We start from the raw sequence: 24,664 nt of genomic DNA on the forward strand, positions 1-24,664 counted from the left end.
ACTGACTGAAACTTCACATTTACATTTATAATAAAAAAAACGAACACGCAAATTTCTTGCACACGACACATTTTAATCAGATCAAATCAACACACTACAAATAAGCAGTTTCAATACAGGAAGGTTAGTTTGTACATGTAGTGTTAAAAAATATGTTTTACAGTCGGTGTGTGCAGCTGATAATAGCAGAACAATACAATAAGGTTCTTGATGCACTAAAGACACAAAGTTAAGAAAATAGGTGCATCATTATCAGGGATGGGCATAAAAAATATTTGAATCGATTTATTTCGTCAACTGTGTAGTCAGTCAATCATGGACATATAAATAGATGCTTCATTGAGCAGGTTGGCCAATTGCTGCAATACAGCAATGTCCGCCATATTGGATGTTGCAGACCTGCCCCCATAAATTAATGACGGAAAATGGACCGAACTTCATTAAGCGCCTTTCACAATGCAAAGTTAATTCCTCTCCTTCACCAACCCGGCAGACAGGCACCAAAAACAACATATAGCTGGCGTCAGGCCAAATCCTTCACTTTTCAGGAAACTCCCCAAAACAGCATGATTAGTTGAGTCATTCACATTGCATCGTAAGAGAGCCATTTTTAACACTTTTGATTGATCAATAATTTATTTACAAAAAATACATAACAGACCCACATGGGGATTGTCCAATACTATAGATTTATGAAAAAATATTAGACGAAATTTGGACATTGGGGGTTTCCACCTGTCAGTGCCAATATGTGACTTTCTGATGATTATAAATGTTTACTCTTTATGTTTAGGATAGCTCAGCCACTCCTTTTCATGACAATAGGTAGGCACCAAACCAATTTATGTATTTTGTAATGTTGCATTTACCAATGGCTGTAACACTGTTAACTGAAGCACTAAAACAACATAACTTTCACTTTCAACCTGATTGAAATATATACGACAAGCACACATGGATCGAAGGAGTGTCCATCTTCAGAAACTCGCTTCATGCTGGAGACTTACTGTACATCTGTTAGGAAAAGTGGAATCAAATTCATTTTAAACAGTGCTGTCTTTTCCCATGTTACAAAGGAAGCATCTTTTCATCTCGCCTTGACCTGAAGGCGTATTCAAACAAAGGCGGTATAAAAATGTTCTTTGATTTTACAAAACAGCCAACAATCTCGGTGTTTTCCTTGTTAAATGTTCTGTTCGAAATAGGCACCGGTCAACGGTGAAGACTTTGTCCCTCCTACCTCTGTTGCAGCTTAACACCGCGCAAAAATTCACCATTGCGTCAACCTCCAAAATGGTGGGTCTGTCCAGAAGTGCGTGATGTGACAATCCATTCTATAAGGTCATACATGACAATTTTATGTAATGATTCTTCTAATCCCCTCCTTGAGGTGGTGGGGTTTGTGTGTCCCAATGATCCTAGGAGCTAAGTTGTCTGGGGCTTTATGCCCCTGGCAGGGTCACCCATGGCAAACAGGTCCTAGGTGAGGGACCAGACAAAGCACAGCCCCAAAAACCCCTATAACGAATACAATAAATGGATTCAGGTTTCCCTTGCCCGGACGCGGGTCACCGGGGCCCCCCTCTGGAGGTGGGGCTCAAAGGCGACCGCCTGGTGGCCGGGCCTGCACCCATGGGGCCCCCTTCCCCTGGGCTCACCACCTGTGGGAGGGACCATAGGGGTCAGGGGCGGTGGCCTTGGCGATCCGATCCCCGGCTACAGAAGCTGGCTCTAGGGACGTGGAATATCACCTCTCTGGCAGGGAAGGAAGTTCCAACTATATATATATATAGTCGGACTCGCCTCCACACACAGCTTGGGCTCTGGTACCAGTCCTCTCTTCCACTCTGGATTTGCCCACGGTGAGGGGCGCCGAGCAGGTGTGGGTATACTTATTGCTCCCCGGTGGACGCGAGGGTAGCCTCCCTCCGCCTTCGGGTCGGGGGGACGGGTCCTGGCTGTTGTTTGTGCCTATGCACCAAACAGCAGTTCAGAGTACCCACCCTTTTTGGAGTCCTTGAAGGGGGTGCTGGGGACGACATCGTTCTGCTGGGGGACTTCAATGCTCACGTGGGTAATGACAGTGAGACCTGGAAGGGCGTGATTGGGAGGAACGCCCCTCCCCCCTCAAGGCTCTGGATGTTGTAGGGCTGTCCTGGTTGAAACGCCTCTGCAACATCGCGGACAGTGCCTCTGGATTGGCAGGCTGGGGTGGTGGTCCCCCTTCTTAAAAAGGGGGACCGGAGGGTGTGTTCCATCTACAGGGGGATCACACTCCTCAGCCTCCCTGGTAAGGTCTATTCAGGGGTGCTGGATAGGAACAGTGGACCAGCTCTTCACCCTTGGCAGGGTCCTGGGAGTTCGCCCAACCAGTCTACATGTGTTTTGTGGACTCGGAGAAGGCGTTCGACCGTGTCCTGTGGGGGGTGCTTCGGGAGTATGGGGCACCGAACCCCCGATACGGGCTGTACGACCGGAGTCAGAGTTTGGTCCGCCTATCTGGCAGTAAGTCGGACTCGTTTCCGGTGAGGGTTGGACTCCGCCAAGGCTGCCCTTTGTCACCGATTCTGTTCATAACTTTTATGGACAGAATTTCTAGGCGGAGCCGAGGCGTAGAGGGGGTCCGGTTTGGTGGCCTCAGTATTGCATCTCTGCTTTTAGCTGATGATGTGGTTCTGTTGGCTTCATCAAGCCGTGACCTCCAACTCTCACTGGAGCAGTTTGCAGCAGAGTGTGAAGCGGCTGGGATGAGAATCAGAACCTCCAAATCTGAGACCATGGTCCTCAGTCGGAAAAGGGTGGCGTGCCCTCTCCAGGTCGGGGATGAGATCCTGCCCCAAGTGGAGGAGTATCTTGGGGTCTTGTTCACGAGTGAGGGAAGAATGGAACGGGAGATTGGCAGGCGGCTCGGTGCAGACTTTGTACTAATACGTTGTGGTAAAGGAGCTAAGCCAAAAGGCTAAGCTCTCGATTTACCGGTCGATCTACGTTCCTACCCTCACCTATGGTCACGAGCTAGGCCGCAGTTCGATGATCGACTTTGTGGTCCTGTCATCGGACTTGCGGCCGCATGTCTTGGACACTCGGGTGAAGAGAGGGGCGGTGCTGTCAACTGATCACCACCTGGTGGTGAGTTGGCTCCGATGGTGGGGGAAAATGCCGGTCCGACGTGGCAGACTCAAACGTATTGTGATAGGCAAAGCTCTCGATTTACTGGTCGATCTATGTTCCTACCCTCAAAGAACGAGATCCCGGATACAAGCAGCCAAAATGAGTTTCCTCCGCAGAGTGTCCGGGCTCTCCCTTAGAGATAGGGTGAGAAGCTCGGTCATCTGGGAGGATCTGAGAGTAGAGCCGCTGCTCCTTCACATCGAGAGGAGCCAGATGAGTTGGCTGGGGCATCTGATTCGGACGCCTCCCCGGTGAGGTGTTCCGGGCACGTCCCACCGGGAGGAGAACCCGGGGACGACCCAGGACACGCTGGAGAGACTGCGTCCTTCGGCTGGCCTGGGAACACCTCGGGATGCCCCCGGAAGAGCTGTATGAAGTGGCGGGGGAGAGGGAAGTCTGGGCGTCCCTGCTAAAGCTACTGCCCCCTTGACCCGACCTCGGATAAGCGGTAGAAAATGGATGGATGGATTCTTCTAATCTGTATTCATGCAGTTAATTCCTTTTAAAAACCATATTTATACCATGGACTGTTTGTAACTTAAATTTACTTCATTTTAAAATCATATATATTCCCTGTAGTTTTTAAACTAAGCTGTACCCCATTTTAAAGCTTTACTACTTCTTTCACTCGTCAATGGGGAAGCCAATTTTTGTTGAGTTCGGTCTGACAGCTGTTTTAAATTTTTCTGTGCGGAAACCAAAACTGATTTCAGTTTTTGAACAAAGGAAATATATACCTATGTAAATAAAACGCTAAGATGGAATAGTTACAAGGTTTGAAAACTAAAAAAAACGGTATGCGCACGGTTAGAAGGTTAAGAGAAAAGCCAGCACAAATCCTCTTAATTCCTACTATGCTAGCCTTCTGTTTGCAGATATTGATAGTACTGACTTATTGGGAGCTGCACACACCTTTCACCGCACTGTCTCAATTGTGACTGCACAAACAAGCTGCCACGTAGCTGTAGATGAGTCCAATCGTAATCAACTGGCAAGTCTTACTACAGCTAATCAGTGGAATTTTGCTTATCTGGAGGGTAAGCTGTGGAGAAAAAAACTTGCAACAGTGGTGCCAATGCCAGGCAAACAATGGTAGTCCAGCCTGGATTCTCATGAGTCGCCATTGGCGTCCGTCAAAGACATGCTCTGCTGTGTTAGGCTGACCTGCGGGTAGGAAGCAGAACGCGGCGATGACAACGCATGCTGATTGACCTGGGCGGCCATATTGGGGCCCCTCAGAAACAGGGAAGACGACGATGGCGGCGTGACGAAGGGGAAGGTGGTGACAGCATTGTTGAGAGGACCGGAAGTGGACGCTGAAACAATAACACATTGGCGGTTATGGAAGTTCATATTTCAGGATGAACTTAAGATACACAATTGCCTTTACAGGTCAACTTAATTTGATGTTCCAACTTTTTAAGTAGGGCTGCACGATAATTATCAGGCTAATTTGAGGAATTAGGACGTCACATCGACAAATCCGATAACATTAAAAATAGCTCTGATAGAAAAATAAAAGTGTGCGAGTACTATACTGGCCTAACAGTAGTCCACACCTGACTCCCATTGAAAATGTGTGGTGCATTAAGAAGTGCAAAATACGACAACGGAGACCCTGGACTGTAGAGCAACTGAAGTTGTACATCAAGCAAAAATGGGAAAGAATTCCACCTGCGAAGCTTCAACAATTACTGTCCTCAGTTCCAAAACGCTTGTTAAGTGTTTATAAAAAGAAAGGTGCTGTAACTAGTGTTGCACCAAGTACCGGTACCAGTCCCGTACCCAAGTATTTTGATGTAAAAAGAAGCACGGTACCGGTACTTAAAAAAAAAAATGCACACCAGGGCTCATACGGTGTCTTAAAAGGCCAGTACACAAAAAGCCAACAGTCAGCCAATGACTTCCTGTCTCCCGAAAAGTTGGAAAATCCCTTTACGTGAGGGACGAACGAGGGTTGTGTGTATACACTCGGCTGTGTGGGAGCCGGGAGAATGAACTGGCTTCAAACTGCCGATTAGCTCCTGCGGACACGTTAGCCACCGGGACGTAAACTCAGAGTCCGCAGCGCATGAGGGTCTGTGAGCAAAGTCAGTGTTATATGCAGTGGACTTTCCTGTGCTGTTAGGGCAGTGCTCTAAACTAACTTTTGCACTCGTAGCACTTGATTTGCTCGCACCATTTTTTGAAGAGGTACAGCGTGACCATGGCATACGATAGTTTCGTATGAAGATTGACAGTGATTATAGATATATTTGCAAAATACATAACTGTGAACAAGAAGTTTGTCCAGAACAAGCAGTAGCAGACAAAACAGGTCAAATAAAGGCTTGACCTTTATTTGACCGTTTGACTCAGAGGGCCAGTTCCTCCCAATCACACCCTTCCAGGTCTCACTGTCATTGCCCATGTGAGCATTGAAGTCCCCCAGGAGGAGCGCTCTTCAGGACCCCCTCCAAAGTAAAAGATTGGAAAAGCATTTCAATTGAAGAACGCAACAGTCTGGTGAAGTCAATGGGTCACATGCTTGATGCAGTTATTGCAAGTAAGGGTTATCCCACCAAATATTAAGTAATTCACTTTAAGTTCATTTAATAATGTCTGATCCAATACTTTTGCTCACTTTAAAAGTGGGTAGCTTCAAACAAAAGGTGCTCTGTCCTGAGTTGTTTAACACATCTAGATCCAAATACCATGAAATAAAAACTGGAATTCAGAACTTTTGTATCTGATCTGAAACCCAAATGTCAGTATATGACAAAAACAAAGGAATTGACCTTGCTGTTCCAACACCTTTGGAGGGGACTGTATGTGTGCTCAGACCCAAGCTATTAGCTTTAGTTTTAAAGTTTATTTCTCAGGACAGCCATAACTTCGATGTCACCCCTGACATAGGGATTTCAAGGCGGTCAGGAATTTCACCTTTTAGCTTTAATTCATAATATTATTTGTGTGCGAGGTACAGATGGCAGCACTGCGGGTAAAATTACAAAATTAGAGCTCGGGGCGCAACTTACCACAAGGTGCTTTGTGTTGGTGAGGACCACTGATGGGGAAACCATCCTGGGAAAGAGCCACTGTGCCACCTTGAGTCTGGAAATGAGCATGTTCTTAGGATGCAAGTTCATGTATCACCAGCTTAATGCTGTGTATTGAGTCATCGCCACTGACCTGAACTTGGTTGAGACAAGCCTGCAGTTTCCTCTTTGCCCGCCATCTGGCCACCCTCAGTCTGGTCTTTTCTCGCCGCTCCCGTACCTTATGACAAAAAAATCCCCTTTCACAAAATAATAGTTAACCGCCTAACATTGATTCCCGACCGCATGTTACATGAGAGGTCATCAGGTATGCAAAAGCCAGAGGTTTTTGTGCTAACGCTGACTGCTATTTCAAACTGTTCATAATTCCATCCACCTTTGTTTTAAGGGCCCAAGTTGCAGCTGAAGAAAACACCCCACAAGTATTATGCTTCCACCACCATGCTTCACTTGGGGTATGCCGTTCTTTTGGTGATTAGCAGTTTTGTGTTTACACCAAACATACCTTTTGGACTTATGGCCAAAAAGTTCAAACTTGGTATTATCGGACCACAACACATTTTCCAACATGTCCGAGAGATTTGGATTTTTACCACAGAACATTCGGGCTTATGCTAGAAAGCAAAAGAGAGCCAACTACAACGGCTGAACTGATATGGAAGTCAATCACTTTAAATGGTGGCAGTTGTTGCTTACTCCCATTTAAAATTAGTTTGAATATGATTGGTTAATTCTGAACGCAGCCACCCAGTTATGAGTGAGGGTATTATTACTTCCGCTCTCAAAAAAATTCAATTGTTGTACAGGTTATAGGTCATAAGGGTGGAAAATTTTCTGAAATTTTCTCATTTTTTATATCACAAACATCTGGCATTTGAACAGGGGGGTGTAGACTTTTTATATCTCCTGCATGTGTCTCAGCTCAAAGGTTGGAAAACACTTAACCAACGACAAGAAAAAAAAACTACTCACTGACCAGATCAGCCAGCAGAGGCTGAGGCAGCGTTTTTTCCAGCTCTCGCCGTCGATTGAGGCTTCGCCGGCGTAACTCGTTGCGCCGCATTTTGTACTCTTCGTACAACCTGAAGTCTTTGGTCCATGGATCGTGCACCATCTGGCGTGCTGTGCCTGGAGGCAGCGGGGCAATGGCGGGAAAGGCTGTCTGAGGCGTGGCATCTAGTAGACACACAAGTTAGATGAGTCAAGGAGTTTAAACCAGATACAACTGGAACCTCAGTCGGGAATTCTGTGAGAATTTCAAAGTTCGAACCGCTGCCATACATCAGCATACCCCATGACAGCGGAGTTCAGTGAGCTACATAGGACAAACAGTGTGAATTTTGGATTTTGGCACCATCCTATACCTTGTCACCTATCAAGGGGTAAAATACTGAAGCAGGGTATGGTCAATCCACCCATATTCACAGGTCAGCAATCACAAAATCAGTATTCAAATATTTGGGGCAACATATCGTCAGTTATTTTCTGAAAAACTCACCTAGTCACTGTTTTTGGTCAAACAATAAAAGCATGACTTTATTGCAATCTTGTGGCATCTTGGTGTCAAGGAAATTTGTTGACGTTAATTGAGAACCTTCATTTACACAAAAGTAGTGCTTTTATGCCATTTTGTGGCATCTTTGTGTCAATGAACAATGTTGAAATGAGTTAGAGTTTCATTCTGACAACAATGCTGCTTCGCCACACATCTGTGGCTTCCGCCAAGCAAGTGGAAGTAACTTGCAAACCGGGATGTTTTCAGAAACAGTTAGCAGAAAGTATTGGATACAAAGGCATAGTTCGAGCCAAGCTGAAATCAACTGCAGTGACAATTTTCCCTTCAACAATAGCGTCTTCACCCAGGATATCGGCAGACATGGTAATGGTAAAAGGGGAACTTACGGGATGCAGGTAAGGACATCTTTGCATGTACTTCTACAAGTGGTGTAATGATTCATTCATTACAACGATGTATCAATTTATATTCCTACGATCCAACTGGATTGATCTGTGCTTGGCAAGTTAGCCTTCCGAACAAAAATATATTGACTAAAATAATTTTAAAGGTAACCAATCATTTGTATCTATACTAGGACATACAAAATTAGATTTACACACGGCAGACTTAATATTGAGGTTAGCTCACAGCAGTTAGCACAAAACTACCTTCTTCGTCTCTTTTCTTCCTTTTTTCCTTTTCTACGCCCCACATCTCCTCAGTCCTTTCTCTAGTCCCCCTAGTGGTTGGATGAGACACCACAGTATGTGTGCGTTTTTGCTTTGTCAGCACACCTTTACTGACCTTTTAAGACATGAATGCAGCCCTATGGGGGATGCAAGCCAGTGCAAGCTGTAGGCCGGTCCCAAGCCCGGATAAATACAGAGGGTTGCATCAGGAAGAGCATCTGGCTTAAAACTTTCCCAAACAAATATGAGCGTTCATCCAAAGAATTGCATACCGCATCAGGCATGATCTGGGTTAACAACGTCCACCACTGGCAGTTAACCTACAGGGCCCTGGTCGAAATTCAGCTACTGTGGGTCGAACACGAAGGAGAGGTGGAAAGCATGTTCTTCGGCAAATGAGAAGAGGAAAGCACAGAGCCTAGAACTGAATGTGGGGACTATGAAAAACTCTGGAGTTGGTTGACATGATGATTAGGAGAAAAGTGAATATATTGTGTGTCTAGGAGAGCAGGTGGAAAGGCTAGAAGTTTAAGGGCAGGGTTCAAATTGTTTTACCATGGTGTAGACGGGAAGAGAAATGGAGTAGGGGTTATTTCAAAGGAAGAGTAAGCCAAGAATGTCTTGGAGGTGAAAATAGTATCAGATCGAGTGATGAGGCTGAAATTTGAAATTGAGGGTGTTATGTATAATGTGATTAGTGGCTATGCCCCACAGGTAGGATGTGACCTAGAGGTGAAAGAAATTCTGGAAGGAGCTAGACTAATTAGTTCTGAGCATCCCAGACAAAGAGAGAGTCACGACTGGTGCAGATAGTAATGGGAATATTGGTGAAGGAAACGGGTGATGAAGAAGTGATGGGTAAGATCGGCATCCAGGAAAGGAACCCAGAGGGACAGATGGTGGTAGACTTTTCAAAAAGGATGGAAATGGCTGTAGTGGACACTTCTTCCAGAAGAGGCAGGAACATCGGGTGAACTACAAGAGCGGAGGTAGAAACGCAGGTGGATTAGATCATCTGAAGAAGGTTACCGACGGTAAGGTAGTGGTAGGGGAGAGTGTGGCTACACAGCATATGATGGTGGTGTGGAGGAAGATTAAAAAGACAAAGGCAGAGCAGAGAACCATGTGGTGGAAGCTGAGAAAGGAAGAGTGTTGTGCGGCTGTTCGAGAAGAGGTTAGACAGGCGCTCGGTCGACAGGAGGATCTTCCAGAAGACTGGACCTCTAAACCCAAGGTGATCAGAGAGGCAGGCAGGCGAGTACTTGGTATATCTTCTGGTAGGAAAGAGGAGGGGACTTGGCGGTGTAACCTCAAAGCACAGGAAATCATCCAAGGAAAGAAGTTGGCTACGAAGAAGTGGCACACTAAGAGGACTGAGGAGAGGAGAAAGGAATACATGGAGATGCGATGTAGAGCGAATGTAGAGGTGGCAAAGGCCAAACAAGAGGCATATGACGACATGTTGGACACGGAAGGAGAAAAAGATCTATACAGGTTGGCGAGACAGAGTGATAGAGATGGGAAGGATGTGTAGCAGGTGAGTGTGATTAAGGACAGAGATGGAAATGTGCTGACTGGTGCTAGCAGTGTGTTTGATAGATGGAAAGAATACTTTGAGGAGTTGATGAATGAGGGAGAAGAGGCAAATGTGGTGGACCAGGAAGTGGTAATGATTAGTAAGGAGGAAGTTAGAAAGGCACTAAAGAGGATGAAACATGAAAAGGCAGTTGGTCCTGTGGAGGGATAGAAGCATCTCGGAGAGGTGGCTCTGGAGTTTTTGACCAAGTTGTTAACAGAATTCTAGCTGGTGAGAAGATGCCTGAGGAATGGAGGAAAAGTGTGTTGGTGCCCAGTTTTAAGAACAATGGTGATGTACAGAGCTGTGGGAACTATAGAGGAACAAAGTTAATTAGCCACACAATGCAATTAAGGGAAAGAGTAGTGGAGGCCAAACTCAGGACAGAAGTGAGTATTTACGAGCAATAGTATGGTTGCATGCTGAGAGAGTATCACAGATGCATTATTTGCTCTGAGAGTGTTGATGGAAAAGTACAGAGAAGGTCAGAAGGAGCTACTTTGTGTCTTTGTAGCTCTAGAGAAAGCCTATGACAGAGTACCCAGAGAGGAACTGTGGTACTGCATGCAGAAGTCTGGAGTGGCAGAGAAGTAAGGTTAGAATAGTACAGGACATGTGTGAGGGCAGCAGAAAACTGGTGAGGTGTGCTGTAGGTGTGACTGCATCAGGGATCAGCCCTGAGCCCCATCCTGTTTTGCAGTGGTGAGAGGCTGACAGATGAGATTGGAATCCACATAGACCATGATGTTCACAGATGAAATTGTGATCTGCAGGGAGCAGGTGGAAAAACAGTCAGAAAGGTGGGGGCATGCACTGGAACAGAGAGGAATGAAGATTAGCTGAAGACAGAATATATGTGCATTTATGAGAGGGGTGGAGGGGGAAAACTAGAGGCTACAGGGAGAAGAGATAGTGAGGGTGGAGGACTTTGGAGACTTGGCATCAACAGTCCAGAGCAATGGTGAGTGAGGTAAAGAAGGGTCGAAGCACGTTGGAATGGGTGGAGGAAGGTGTCAGGTGTGTTTTGTGACAGAAGAGTCTCTGCTAGGATGACGGGCAAAGTGATGAGGTTCAGATTAGAGACAGTGGCACTGAAGAGACAAAAAGAAGCAGAGCTGGAGGTGGCGGAAATGATGATGTTGAGGTTCTCTCTAGAAGTGACCAGGTTAGATAGGATTAGAAATGAGCCAAGGTTAGATGCTAGAAGCTAGAGAGAGCAGATTTAGATGGTTTGGACACCAGAGGAGAGATAGTGAGTATCTTGGTAGAAAGATGATGAGGATGGAGCTGCCAGGCAAGAGAGCTAGAGGAAGACCAACGAGAAGGTTGATAGATGTAGTGAGGGCATCTGGTGTGAGAGAGGATGCAGGAGATAGGCTTCCATGGAAAAGGATCACACGCTGTGCCGACCACTAACGGGACAAGCAGAAAGGAAACGAAGACGACGACGGTCTGTCTGGTGGATGGCAGTTGAGAAGGCGGTGAGCAAGAAATTATCAATAAGTTTGTGTGTGTGAACTGTGGCAGTCCCCATGCACGAAGCCTTTCAAGCTTGCTAGCATAGTTTAGCTCACTAGCCCCTACTTTGTGGCACAAAAGATGAGAGCGAGCGACAATGTCAACTACTGGACCCTGTTTCCAAGGCTCGCGTTGTGCTCCAAAACGCACGTTTGTTCATTTATTTAGCTCTCTTTGTATTAACAACACTATTCCTAAAAGCTTTTCCTTGTGAAAACCTCACAGTGCTGAGTTTCAACTGTTTAGAACAGGGATTCTCAAACTTTGGGTCCAGCTAGGGACATTTTTCCAACGGCCCTGCTCATGATTCTAGCACCAATTTTAAAAGAGGCGGGGGAAAAAACTGTCCAAACAAGTAAACTCATACCTGAAATAATATAAATAACATTACGTTGCTTTTTTTCCCTTGTTTTATTGCAAAGCTTTACAAGTAAATCAGGAAAATCTTTATATTTAATAACCATAATTCATTTTACCTGATTACCTGATTTTTTCCTGAAGAAAACAACAGGAATCTCGGAACTTTCTACACTGTCCAGTTTGCAGGTATTTTTATTTCAGTCACACTGGATGAATTTTTGACTAAAAAGTTACTGAATCGATTTCCAGCCACTGAATTGTTTTGGAGCGTTCTAAATGAACCAATATCAACCTAAATCAAATCGGCAACCATGAATCGTGATATGAATCAAATCGTTTCTAAAACCCGTAACTACTATTGGTGGTGTTTATGCACTGAGCATTCAAAATTTCCATCCATCCATCGTCTGTACCACTTTATCCTCACAAGGGTCGCCAGCCAATCGAAGGGCACATATAAACAAACAACCATTCGCGCGCACCTATGGGCAATTTAGAGTCTTTAATCAACCTACCACGCATGTTTTTGGGATGTGGGAGGAAACCGGAGTGCCTGGAGAAAACCCACACAGGTGGGGCCAGGATTTGCCTGCAATTTCAGGACTGAATGACTACAGAACTGTCGTCCTGATATCTGTGGTCATGAAGTCCTTTGAACGCCACGTGCTAGACCACCTCAAGAGCGTCACAGGAACCCTTGCTGGACCCCTTGCAGTTTGGCTATCGCGTAAACAGGTCAGTGGATGATGCGGTCAACATGGGACTGTACTTCATCCTGAACACCCCGATGGCGCAGGGACCTACGCGAGGATCCTGTTTGTAAAGATTCACCCTCATCCCCGAACTCCTCTCCTCCAAGCTTCTCCAGCTCAACATCTCACTTGCCATCTGCCAGTGGATCTACAGCTTCCTGAAGGGCAGGACACAGCAGCACAACTGGGGGAGACCACCTCATCCACACGTACCATAAGCGTGTGTCCTCTACTCTCTCTCACTCTTTCTACACGAACGACTGCACCTCAACGCACCTGACTGTCAAACTCCTGAAGTTTGCAGGTCATCGGCCTCGTCAAAGACAGTGAAGAGTTTGTGTATCGACAGGAAGTGGAATATACATTCTCTCTCTCATACACACACACAGGGATTACAGTGTTGAAGGTATACTGTGGTTTTGAAAAGTCAAGGTTTCAATATGCTTTGAAAAGTAGTTCCCCCCCCCGCCCCCCTCTCTCTAACCTGTCCTGTTCAGCTGCATGGCCTTGCAGAATGGTGGATCTCTATGCCTTTTTTTCTGGAACAGTTTTTAATTATTCTGATGTTTATTGAAAATGCAGCCTGACAGAAAAATGGTTTTATGGGATAGACAGAGGGACAGAACAGACGAGGAGTAGAGGTGCAAACCACAGCAGAACAATAGTGAGTCAGTCTAGATATTTGACCACAAGTAACGTTAAAACAGTCAAATTGTGTTCTTAATGTAAGATTCTCCCAAAAGACTTTAGAATCATTCAGATGATTTCTTGTAAAAGTAAGTCGAGCTTTTATGTTCTTTTCAGTCACCAGTGGTTTTCGCCATGGATGCCATTTTTTGCCCATTCTCTTCCTTATTGTTGTGTCATGAACACTGACCTTAACTGAGGCAAGGGAGGCCTGCCGTTCTTTAGAAGCTGGCCTGAGTTCCTTTGTGATCTCCTGGATGAGTCACTGCTGTCCTCTTGGGGTAATCTTTGTAGGCCGGCCACTCCTTGCAAGGTTCACCACTCTTCCATGTTTTCTCCATGTGAGGATAATGGCTCTCCCTATGGTTTGCTGGAATCTTTAAGCTTTAGAAATGGCTTTTGTAACCCTTTCCAGACTGATAGATGTCAATTACCTTATTTCTCAGCTGTTCTTGAATTTCTTTGGATCGTGTCATTTTGTTGCAGCTTTTTTAGATCTTTTGTTGACTTGATTTTGTCGGGACAGACTATTTAAAGTGATTTCTTGATTGAACAGGTCTGGAGGTAATAAGGCTTAGGTGTGATCAGTGAGAATTAACCAAAAATGGTGATTAGCCACAATTAATTCATTATTTAACAAGTGAGGTAATTACTTTTTCCACATAGGGCCAGTTAACTTTAAATAGCTTTTTTCCTTAATAAATGAAAACAATTTAAAAACAGTATTTTAACTTGACGTGGGTTGTATTTGTCTGATATTTACATTTATTTGAGCTTAAACAAAGCGGGGAAACTATTTCAAAAATATAAGAATCTGAGACAGGGGGCCAATACTATTTCATGGTCCTGGACATTAGAAAGTGTTTGTTGCAATATATTATGCACAGCATGTGGAAAATCCCCATATATACCATGTTGAACTAATGACAAATATATGCAATTTAGAAATTTCATAAAAAAAACAAAAGCAAATGTTTCATTAAAAAAGTCCAAAATAATAAAGATGAAACTGTTCAAAAGTCAGTGTTGTTTTGCGTTTTCAAACGTGTATGTATGAGTCTAACCTTTTCAAAATCTCAGACAAACTAAAAGATTACACTACAAGGTGGCATTTAGATAAATATGTCATGTTACAGCAGAATGACATGACCAGAGAGAACCAATCACAAGCATCAGGTTTAGGAGACTGTGATATGAAATATGTCTTTATTTTTATTCTATTTTTCAGATGCAACTGAAATTGCAATTCACGGCACTGTATGTAGGATTTGACCACAAGTCTACTTTTCAGCCAGCTCCAATCAAACATCCTGCTTGCATTCCAAAACGTAGCTTTCCATTCTGAGTAAGTGCAGGATGCCAATGCTTCATAAACATTACATCACTTCCGCTAGACAGTAACTACACCCAAGATGTCTCAAAATCGAGAATGTTAAGGAATGCTCAATAAAAGCCAATTTATGGCTGACAACTTGCTGTAAATGACGTGCATGTATTATACAACATTAACAATGCAAATATGAATTTCATCCATAAAACCCTTGCACTCTTAACCTTTAAATTAGCAGTAGTCCCTGCTAGCTTCAGAAGGTACTCACAGGAGGAGCTTGGTCCAGCTGAGCTGAAGCCAGAGGAGCATTTTCTCTGGGTGGCCTGAAGCCCTGACCACTCGGTCGCAGACATCGCAACCTGAAAACAACAACCATATCGTGAAAATGTAGACCTACCACAAAATGCTTAACATGTCTTTTCATGATGTGTAAGATGATGCTGTTCCACTCCAGTCCTGTATGTCGCAGTAATAAAAATTAGGGGTGGGAACGATAAACCGATGCAGCCAGATATCCGTTGGTTAAAGGAGAAAGATAGACTGTATCGGTAGCAGATTAGATTATCAATACAAAATCCGCCAGGAATTCTTAGATATATCGGTTGTAGGACTGTGGACCGGATATTGTGAGGCTAGGAATCGGTTGCGTGAGGTTTTATGGTTTTCATCTCGTAAAACAAGCGCGAGAACTCTAACGCTGTGCTCCGCAGGTTATGACTTATGTTTACAACCAAACACAGCAGTGGTGGATAATAGCGACACTACTAGTTCAACTACATGTCTTTGTAGTGTCACTATTTCAACATCAAATAACTTTTCAGTAGTTAAGCTACTTTCGTGGTCTCAGCGATAGCAAAGCAGCGTTCTCCACAGGAGTAAACATTGAATGCAACGTCACGCTATGTACCTTATCTCAAGTCTGCCGTCGACACCGGGGCCGGCGGCGAAATGTGTGCTCCAGATGGTAAACATGCAGATAATATGGAAATGGAGGTACATCTCGGCAATTTCTTTGGGCTGTAACTCAGCAAACTAATGTTTCTTCTTGAGTCCTCGCATTCCAACATATACGTTCGTGTTGGCACTGTGCGACCCTAAAAAGAAACTACCAAGGGGACACACAGCCAGGTATATCCCGAAGCTGACCCAATAATCGGCAGTTGAACTAAGCTAGTCATTGCTGCTTAAAAGTTAAAAAAACAAGTAGTGCGAGTGTGCAGTGGCGGTCCGAGCTTGAATGGCACAGTGTGCGAGCCCCCCAATGGCTCTTTAAAAATTGCTTGTGCAAAGTTTGTGAAGAGAAAATAAAAACGTTGTACTGTATTGTTGGCATCTATTTAAATAATTTATTTGATATTTAAACTATATATATATATATATATATATATATATATATATCACACACACTGGGTATGGAAAGTATTCAGACCACCTTGAATTTGTCATTGTTATATTGCAGCCATTTGCTAAAATCATTTAAAAAAGTTTCCTCATTTACCCACAGCACCCCATATTGACAGAAAAAAAAACTGAAATGTTGAATTTTTTCAGATTTATTAAAGAAAAACTGAAATATTACACAGCCATAAGTATTCAGACCCTTTGCTCACCCTTTTGAGCTAATACAGCCATGAGTCTTTTTGAGAATGATGCAAGTTTTTCACACCTGGATTTGGGGATCCTCTGCCATTCCTCCTTGCAGATCCTCTCCAGTTCTGTCAGGTTGGATGGTGGACAGCCATTTTCAGGTCTCTCCAGAGATGCTCAATTGGCTTTTAGTCAGGGTATTCAAGAACAGTCACAGAGTTGCTCTGAAGCCAGTCCTTCGTTATTTTAGCTGTCATTGTCTTGTTGGAAGGTGAACCTTCGGCCCAGTCTGAGGTTCTGAGCACTGTGGAGAAGCTTTTCGTCCAGGATATCCCTGTACTTGGCCCCATTCATCTTTCCTTCGATTGCAACCAGTCTCCCTGTCCCTGCAGCTGAAAAACACACCCACGGCATGATGCTGCCAGCACCATGCTTCACTGTTGGGACTGTGATGAGCAGTGCCTGGTTTTCTCCACACATGCCACTTAGAATTAAGTCCAACAATTTCTATCTTGGTCTCATCAGACCAGAGAATCTTATTTCTCACCATCTTGGAGTCCTTTGTTTAGTTTTTTTTAGCAAACTCCATGTGGGCTTTCATGTTTCTTGCACTTAGGAGAGGCTTCTGTCGCTACTCTGCCATAAAGCCCCGACTGGTGGAGGGCTGCAGTGATGGTTGACTTTCTAGGACTTTCTCCCATCTCCCGACTGCATCTCTGGAGCTCAGCCACAGTGATATTTGGGTTCTTCTTTACCTCTCTCACCAAGGCTCTTCTTACCCGATTGATCAGTTTGGCCGGACGGCCAGCTCTAGGAAGGGTTCTGGTCGTCCCAAACGTCTTCCATTTGAGGATTATGGAGGCCACTGTGCTCTTAGGAACCTTAAGTGCAGCAGAATTCTTTTTGTAACCTTGGCTCAGTCTCTGAGCTCTTCAGGCAGTTCCTTTAACCTCATGATTCTCATTTGCTCTGACATGCACTGTGAGCTGTAAGGTCTGATATAGACAGGTGTGTGGCTAAGTCCAATCAGTATAATCAAACACACTCAAATGGTGTCGAACCATCTCAATGATGGTCAGAAGAAATGGACAGCACCCGAGTTAAATATGAGTGTCACAGTAAAGGGTCTGAATACTTATGGCTTTGTGATATTTCAGTTTTTCTTTTTGAATAAAAATGCAAAAATTTCAACAACTCAATATGGGGTAGTGTGTGTACATTAATGAGGGGAAAAAAAATAATTTAAGTGGTCTTTTACATGTTTGAAAATAGGGTTAGACAAATGTCATTTGATTGAATTGGGTTAAGTCCAGGTTCTTTATGATTAGCACGTTAACTATCACGTTTTGTGCATCGAATCGAGAAATGTATCGCTCCCATACTGAACCGAATCGCTCCGCCGTAAAGATATCGTTTTTAAATCAAATCGCTACCTGCTTATCTCGATATGTACTGAATCGGCCTCAGGCCAGCAATTCCCAACCCTAATAGAAATACAAAGGATCCAGATCTGCACCAAAATGTAATGGGTTCTTCATATAACTAAGAACTGTCACCTCTGACTGGACCAGGTGGCTGCGGTTCATCTGACTGTCAAGCAGTAGGCACGACATCACTTCCTGCTCCTCCTCCGGCTCCCCCTTGATGCAGATCACCTGGTGATCCTCCTCTTCCATTTTCACCTGTATCGTAACATGCAGAGAATGTTCAGGTTAGGACAAAGGTCCTTGAGACACATGACTGTTTCACTAATCCAATGTACAATTTCTGGACACATGTACTGACCAGATGGTCCGTTACTTCCAATGTCCGTTAAAATGGGGTTCATTGAATCGAGGTTCCACTGTACATTTACCACTGACAATGAAGGACTGGGCTTGGACTGACAGTGGACATGAGTGCTATTTCAAATGGTCCTCTGCCGTAGTGACAAAACAGCTAAACATTTGGACTTGCAGTGCTAAAACAAAGCCAAAGGAACAATGCATTTTGGGGGCACTGACCACTTAGTTGAGAGAGGAATTTAGTTTTGACAAATAAGTGACGTTTTGGGAGAGAGATGAAACTGCCTGTGAATATTCTCATTCATCCAGGTCATTTCATTCTCCAGGCATTGATTTGATAGCAACTGAAGTGCTCCGTTTGTCTTAGAAGACATTTCGTCTCTCAACCAAGCAGGCTCATCAGTTCATGCAACAAGGCGAAGTTAGGACGCACAAGCCATTGTTTGTGTGGAAAACTCAACTAATTATGCTCCAACTTAGAAGCACGCCCCAAACCACATACTCGTTCATTCTTTCGGAATGCAAACAAGGGCGAGAGACATTAAGCCGCCTGGCCGACAGGCCATTGTCAATCCACCAGAGTCGTGGGGGGGTGGGGGGACTCCCTCATTAATACTCCATTCAGTTGTAAAGTGGTCGTGGAGTTACCCAGGGGTCAAGGAGGACGTGTTGTTTGTTGCAGGCAGAATTATTGAGTTTCTTTGCAATGGACGAAATGATAGCATTGTAAGTGGGAGATAGGTGATGTCGTAAGCCCCCTCCTCTGTTAGTCGATGGCCTCCTCACTCCTCTTCCAAACCATACGTCTTCCCTTTCCAGAATATACAATTTTTTTTCCTCAAACGAGTGCTGTTTCTCTTGGAGGTGCAGGTAGTCATGACCTGAGGAGTTTGCCTATCTGTATTGTGCCATGCGTCTGCTCAGTGGTTGCTTAGTTACACCAATGTATGCATCTGTGCATTCCTCACTGCCCTTGACCACATACACAAGATTTCTTTTCTGCGTATGTCCGTATGGACATACATCACAGTCCAAAAAAGGCCACTTATTGTTTTTGACATCGTCAAGTGTGAACTTGATGTGACTGTCCACTGAGGTAATGTGCTTGGTGAAGGCTCGCACTTCTTGGCTTTTTAACCCGTGTGTCATCCTCATATCAATGACTTGGAGTTGTTCCCTTAAAGGAATTCAGAGCTCTCCTTTCCATGTCCTCCATGTACAGATTTGCCACGATGGGGGATACCGGGGACCCCATAGCACAACCATGATTTTGTCTGTAAAATGTTCCCACAATTTGAAAATATGTGGTGTTAAGACAAAGTTCCAGCAAGTGCCATATCTGTTTGGGGTTCGGACCTTGTTGCATGAACTGATGAAGCCTGCTTGGATGAGAAGCGAAACATCAGTCCAGTTGCAATGGATTCCATGTCCTCAGAACTATAAGACTGTTTTGCCAAATGAACTTGGGAGTTTTGAGAATGTAATTTCTGTTTCAAGAAATGAGCCAAACCAATAGAGGAAAACGAACACCATTCATTGTGGCTGAATTTGCCTTAGTTTTTTATTATTTTTAAGTGATACTGTTGTGCAATTTTTGAATTTGCATATTCCTACTTTTTGCTTTTGTCTACTTGATGTTCATGCGATTTTTAAGTCACCAGTTATTCAGTACTTGAGTAGTCATTTTCACTTTATACTTACTGTTACTCAAGTAATTATTTGGTTATTAGTAAGTGAATAATTTTGTTAATGGTATCGACCGGGGTCCAAATCCCGGCCCCTACTGTGTAGAGTTTGCATGTTCTCCCTGTGCCTGGGTGGGTTTTCTCCGGGCACTCCGGTTTCCTCCCACATCCCGAAAACACGCATGGTAGGTTGATTGAAGACTCTAAATTGCCCGTAGGTGTGAATGTGAGTGCGAATGGTTGTTTCTTTATATGTGCCCTGCGATTGGCTGGCGACCGGTTCAGGGTGTACCCCACCTCTCGCCCAAGTCAGCTGGGATAGTCTCCACCTCACCTGCGACCCTAAAGAGGAATGGATATGCGGTACAGAAAATGGATAATGGATACATTTGAGGAAAAAAAAAAAAAAAGTCAAAATGAAAAAAATTAACCTAACATGAAAAATCCCAAACTATTATAACATTTGTCTGTTCATTCGTTTTTCTTTTTTTTAATGTGTTCCATATCATTTGATCAATAAGAGTAAAGAGATAGCCCAATGAATTTCACTTTGAAAATCAATTAATTTTACTGATATGAGTATTTAAATTATTGACAGGTGTTATCCATCACAAGATCATAATTGTTTGGAAGAAATTGTTCTAAAATAATATTTTTCAAACTTTTAATGCCAAAACATCTTTAAAGTTAGGTGTCCAAAATGAAGTTTCATGATTTTCAAGATGTTTTCTGACTATTACATTTTTGGATATAAAAGGATTTTTCTCCCATTGCTGTCTTTTCTATGAAAACTAACAAACACATTAGTGTCTTCAGAGTTCCTTTTTTTTTTTTTTTCTTCTTCCCCAAAACGGTCCTCCTTTGTCACTCAAGCTGTCTTTGCAGGTAGTTAATGCCACTGGAGAGAGCCTCATTATGTTACAAAGGCAATATGTAAACTGTGCAACTCACATTTTTTATGAAACTGTTTATGTATGCACTTTTATCTTTAACATTATAAAAGTATATTTCAATAGGCTACCACCATTTGCTCTGTCAATGGGGATTGTCTTTACTATGAATGCCTACATTTTTAAATCAATAACCTTTTGAAAATAGGACTTAAAGCGTAGCTGTTTCAGCACAGGTGAAATTTACACATGTAAATGGTAAATGGATTGCACTTATATAGCGCTTTAGCTACACCATCACAGTGCCCAAAGCGCTTTACAAAGCCTCACATTCACCCACTCACACAAACATTCATGCACCAAAGCAGCATGAAAGAAAATGCTGAATTAGAAAGTGCATTTTTGTTCTTTTTTAATCGTTACTAAACAAATTATATTAAAATGCTCCATAAAGACAGCCATACTGCCATGTGTCACTTGGAATGTACATGAAATGGACTGATATTGGACCTGCAGTGTAAATCTAGCCTAAGATGTTGCGTGATATCACCTGTGTTGTCGAGATGGCCAGGGTAGAGCTATCCGCCTGTGGTGAGCCATGAGGGGATGGACGGGAGGTGGCAGACTGCTGGACAGCGTCGTGGGTTGGGAGAGGAGGCGGGGACATAATGGTGTCAGTGCCATCCATGCATGGATGCACAGTGGCATTCCAGTTGCCCTCCTGATCTCCGTCGCCAGTGCGCAGAGCAACATTTTGGTCCGTGTGACAGAGCAGAGCTGCATGCACACAAGCAGACGTTAAAAATGCTGCTCAACGTGGGAGTTTGGAGATATTGAACGAACGAGCCGCTAACCAGAATTTTCCAGACATTCTGTGCTCATGGGGACTGAGACCGCCAACACGCAGTCCGTGGGTTCACAACTAACCACTTCCACGTCTGAGTGGCCGCATGAGCTGATGCAATGCTGATTTATGTACTGAGGAGATTCTGTAAAAACAAAATTGGAAGGAAAAAGGGTTAAGCCACAAGTTACTTTACTTTTGTCATTTTCCCCCTCTTGAGCACAAAAAGCAAGAGGAAGGGGATTATGTTTTGATTGTGAATGTCATTTTTTAGGTGATTAGCAGGGTGACACAAAAACAGCATCACTGGTTTTTACACTGGCTGTTGAAGTCCACTTGCACAGGGGACCACTGGGGCCACCAGATGGCGGTGCAGTGGAAAAAAGCTGCTCTGTGAGGAAATTGGCACCCATTCTGTAATCACACGCATTACTGCCACATGCAGGACTGAAGTGGAATCCAGTGCAAGAATCCATTGCGTTCTGTTGCCTACACTTTTTTTCCTCATTTACTAACGAGGCAGGCAATGTTGGGACAGCTGGTTTAGAGGTCCATCGGTGTTTATGACGTCACGGTAGAGCGAGAGCGGTAGGTACGAAGCAGTTTGTGTGTGTTTTTCTTGTCTGGCGCCTAGATCTACAGCTACCAACTATAAGTGTGCTGGTTTGTCGTAAGAGGTATATACACAGTATGTTCTTCCCCCAAGTGTGCGTTCTTGTGAGGCAAGTTGATGTCACCATTCTATGATTGTGGTGTGTGTTTGTTGGGGAAGTAGTCCTTGTACGTACCTGTAAGTGCTACGTTAGCTTAGTTGTGGAGACATACCTTCACTTTCAACCTAACTATGCAAGACATAATTGATTTTCCTAACAGTCAACTGAGTTGAACCGAAAACTGTGACTACAAAACCAACATGAAACGAACCGTGGATTTTGTCAAACTTTCCACCCCTGTTGTGAAAGTTGTGGTTATTTTGTAATAACCACAACCCGCTGGATTGAAGTAGAATCCATTAAAAGAAACAAATTTATTCGGTTGCAGATTTGGAAAAAGGTGCTTTTGCAGTCCACTAGCACAACTGGGGTCCTAAGATCCGACAGAAGGTCTGCACTTATATAGCACTTTATCTCTCACAATTATCCTCAACTATGTCTTGCATAGTTAGTTAGGTAAAAAGTTAAATTATCTCTCAACAATTTAGCTAACATAGCACATCCAGATGGAGCTGCGCTGGAAAAAGCTTGCTGTGTGAGGAACTTGGGCCCCACTTTGTAATAAATGTGTATATGCTCCACTTAACAACTTAACAAATTTCTGTCTACCAATCAATAGACTACAGTGGAGCTCCAACCTTTAGGTACCGAACAGCTGTGGGTGGTTCCCCTATGAAAGGGTACCAAAAGGTGGTGTGGTGGAAATGCAAAGAAATGTTCCAATTTGTTTTCCCTCAGTATTAAGTCCTCTAAGAACTTACCTTGATTGCTTGTTGTTGGATCATCTGCTGTGGCTGTGGAGGTCTGAGAGGAGCACGACGGTGAAGCTCCTGTTGAGGAGACACTGGCCCCAGCTGCCTGTGCCGGAGAGCATTTGGTCTGGTGGCTCCGTACCAGAGAGGTGCTGGAGGCTCGGTGCTGCAGCTCCTCCTCTACGCCCTGCCTGTAGTACTTCAGTTTCAGCTCGGTGTAGCGCAGCTTGGCTCGGACATTGTCATTCTCCTTTTCCTTCAGGGCCTTCTCTCGCTGCAGCGTCGCCACGTCACGCTTCATGTGCGCAAGCTGTGCCTTCAGCTCCTCGAATTTCACCCCCACCACCTTTAGCATCTCGGCCAGCACCGTCTCCACGGCTCCGTTCACCGCCCGCTCCACAACAGCGCCCATCTGGCCTCGGATCAACGAGACAGCGATGCTGACGTCCATGTCGCCACACCTTTGAATTGTATCTGTAGGCACAATTATGTCACAATAAACTTATCAGCCACTTTGTTTGGTATACCTGCACAATCCAATGAAATCCGATACAAGAGCTGCATCAAAAATGTTGTCTGTCTATCTACCTAATTTTTTATATAACATATGTATATATTTTTTATTACTTGGTTGTAGGGCTAATTCTTTTTTTTTTTTAACTAATATTTCAGCAACTCGCAGTGTAATACAACAGAATTGATATTTACATTTCCTTTCAAAAATATATAGGAAGGATGAGAAACCTGTTTTACGTTTTGAACGCCATGAAAGGTAAAGTTACTGCACAGCCACAATTTATGTCTTAATTTCGAAATAAATCTACATGACATTGTGCCTTTCTAAAAGTTACAATGCATGTAACTGACAATCATTTAACAAACCCTGCGGTAGGCTACACAAAAGTAGCCAGATGACATGAAACGTTTACGTTTTAAAATAGAAAAATACACGTAGCGCGTAATCATTGATACACCTTTTATTTTGGACATCCGGATGTCCTCTTCGTATTGGTTTTCTGGTAACTTTGCAATTTGCAAAGAAAGGCGAAACGGTATATCAGCACTGTGTCAACAATCTGATAACAGCTCAGCACTAAGATAACAGTTTGGTGTCTGAGTGTGACGATTTCACTTGAATTGTTTGGTGACTGTGAGGAATTAAGAGGTATAAAACGACACCGTGGCCTGTAGTATGCCTATGTCCGTCAAGCGGCCAACAATTACCGAGGCGCAAATGCGCACTTCATCGTTGTAATGTTTGGTCCAAGCGAACAAGACGGCCGTTCGATTAAAACGTGTACAAGGAACGCTAAATGAGCTTATATGAGTACCATTTTTAAAAATATATATATATCACAATCGTGGCTCATTAGACAAGAGCACTCGTGCCATCCGTGTTAAGCACGCATTTATTAAAAAAAAAAAAAAAAAAAAGAATGTGTTGAGATACAGGTCAGTCAAAATACACACGTATTACAATGAGTTCACTTACTGTTATGCTAACGCCACGTTCAAACAGACGTGACAGATGATTCCCAGCAGCCAAAAGCGACAATTAGATGCGAATTCCACTCATTTTCTGTCTGGGTAACAGGACTGTTAGAGAGTGGCTTCCGCTTGCTCTTCTTTTGGTCATTACAGTGCGCGATGTAAATAGCGAGTTTTGCAGTACTGCCATCTAGTGAACAAGCAGGCGCTTTACAACAATAACCGACTCCATCGACACTCAATCGGCACCATCACGCGACGCTTACAATAATGAGCAGCCGTGTAATGTTCAATTGTGTCAT

At 43.9% G+C, this 24,664-nt stretch overlaps 1 protein-coding gene across 4 annotated transcripts; it reads right to left on the reverse strand.

The window, feature by feature from the left end:
- Nucleotides 1-52: 52 nt before the first annotated feature.
- si:ch211-67e16.4 (uncharacterized) lies at nt 53-24,525 on the reverse strand. Of its 4 annotated transcripts, none has more exons than XM_061793272.1 (11): nt 24,367-24,525; nt 22,884-23,348; nt 21,420-21,554; nt 21,116-21,342; nt 17,763-17,888; nt 14,888-14,978; nt 7,186-7,385; nt 6,343-6,429; nt 6,189-6,264; nt 4,336-4,487; nt 53-1,014 (listed from the first exon to the last, which is right to left on the reverse strand). In XM_061793272.1, exons 2-11 carry the CDS (start codon nt 23,323-23,325, stop codon nt 991-993), a joined length of 1,560 nt encoding a protein of 519 aa, XP_061649256.1. In that variant the 5' UTR covers nt 23,326-23,348; nt 24,367-24,525; the 3' UTR covers nt 53-990. The 4 variants fall into 4 exon arrangements, with proteins under 4 accessions (XP_061649256.1, XP_061649257.1, XP_061649253.1 ...); XM_061793273.1 differs by having other exon boundaries at nt 7,182-7,385; XM_061793269.1 differs by having other exon boundaries at nt 53-4,487; nt 7,182-7,385.
- Between the last annotated feature and the right edge of the window lie 139 nt (nt 24,526-24,664).

Source organism: Phyllopteryx taeniolatus, chromosome 12 (assembly GCF_024500385.1).
Source record: "Phyllopteryx taeniolatus isolate TA_2022b chromosome 12, UOR_Ptae_1.2, whole genome shotgun sequence".
In the NCBI taxonomy this organism is placed as follows: Eukaryota; Metazoa; Chordata; class Actinopteri; order Syngnathiformes; family Syngnathidae; genus Phyllopteryx; species Phyllopteryx taeniolatus.

Excerpts from the sequence above, each read along its gene's own strand:
- si:ch211-67e16.4 (XM_061793269.1), bottom strand. The coding sequence starts at position 23,325 with ATGGACGTCAGCATCGCTGTCTCGTTGATCCGAGGCCAGATGGGCGCT. Across the intron at positions 21,343-21,419 it reads AGAATGTCTGGAAAATTCTG|CTCTGCTCTGTCACACGGAC; the intron begins GTTAGCGGCTCG and ends GTGTGCATGCAG. Across the intron at positions 6,265-6,342 it reads CTTGTCTCAACCAAGTTCAG|ACTCAAGGTGGCACAGTGGC; the intron begins GTCAGTGGCGAT and ends GCTCATTTCCAG.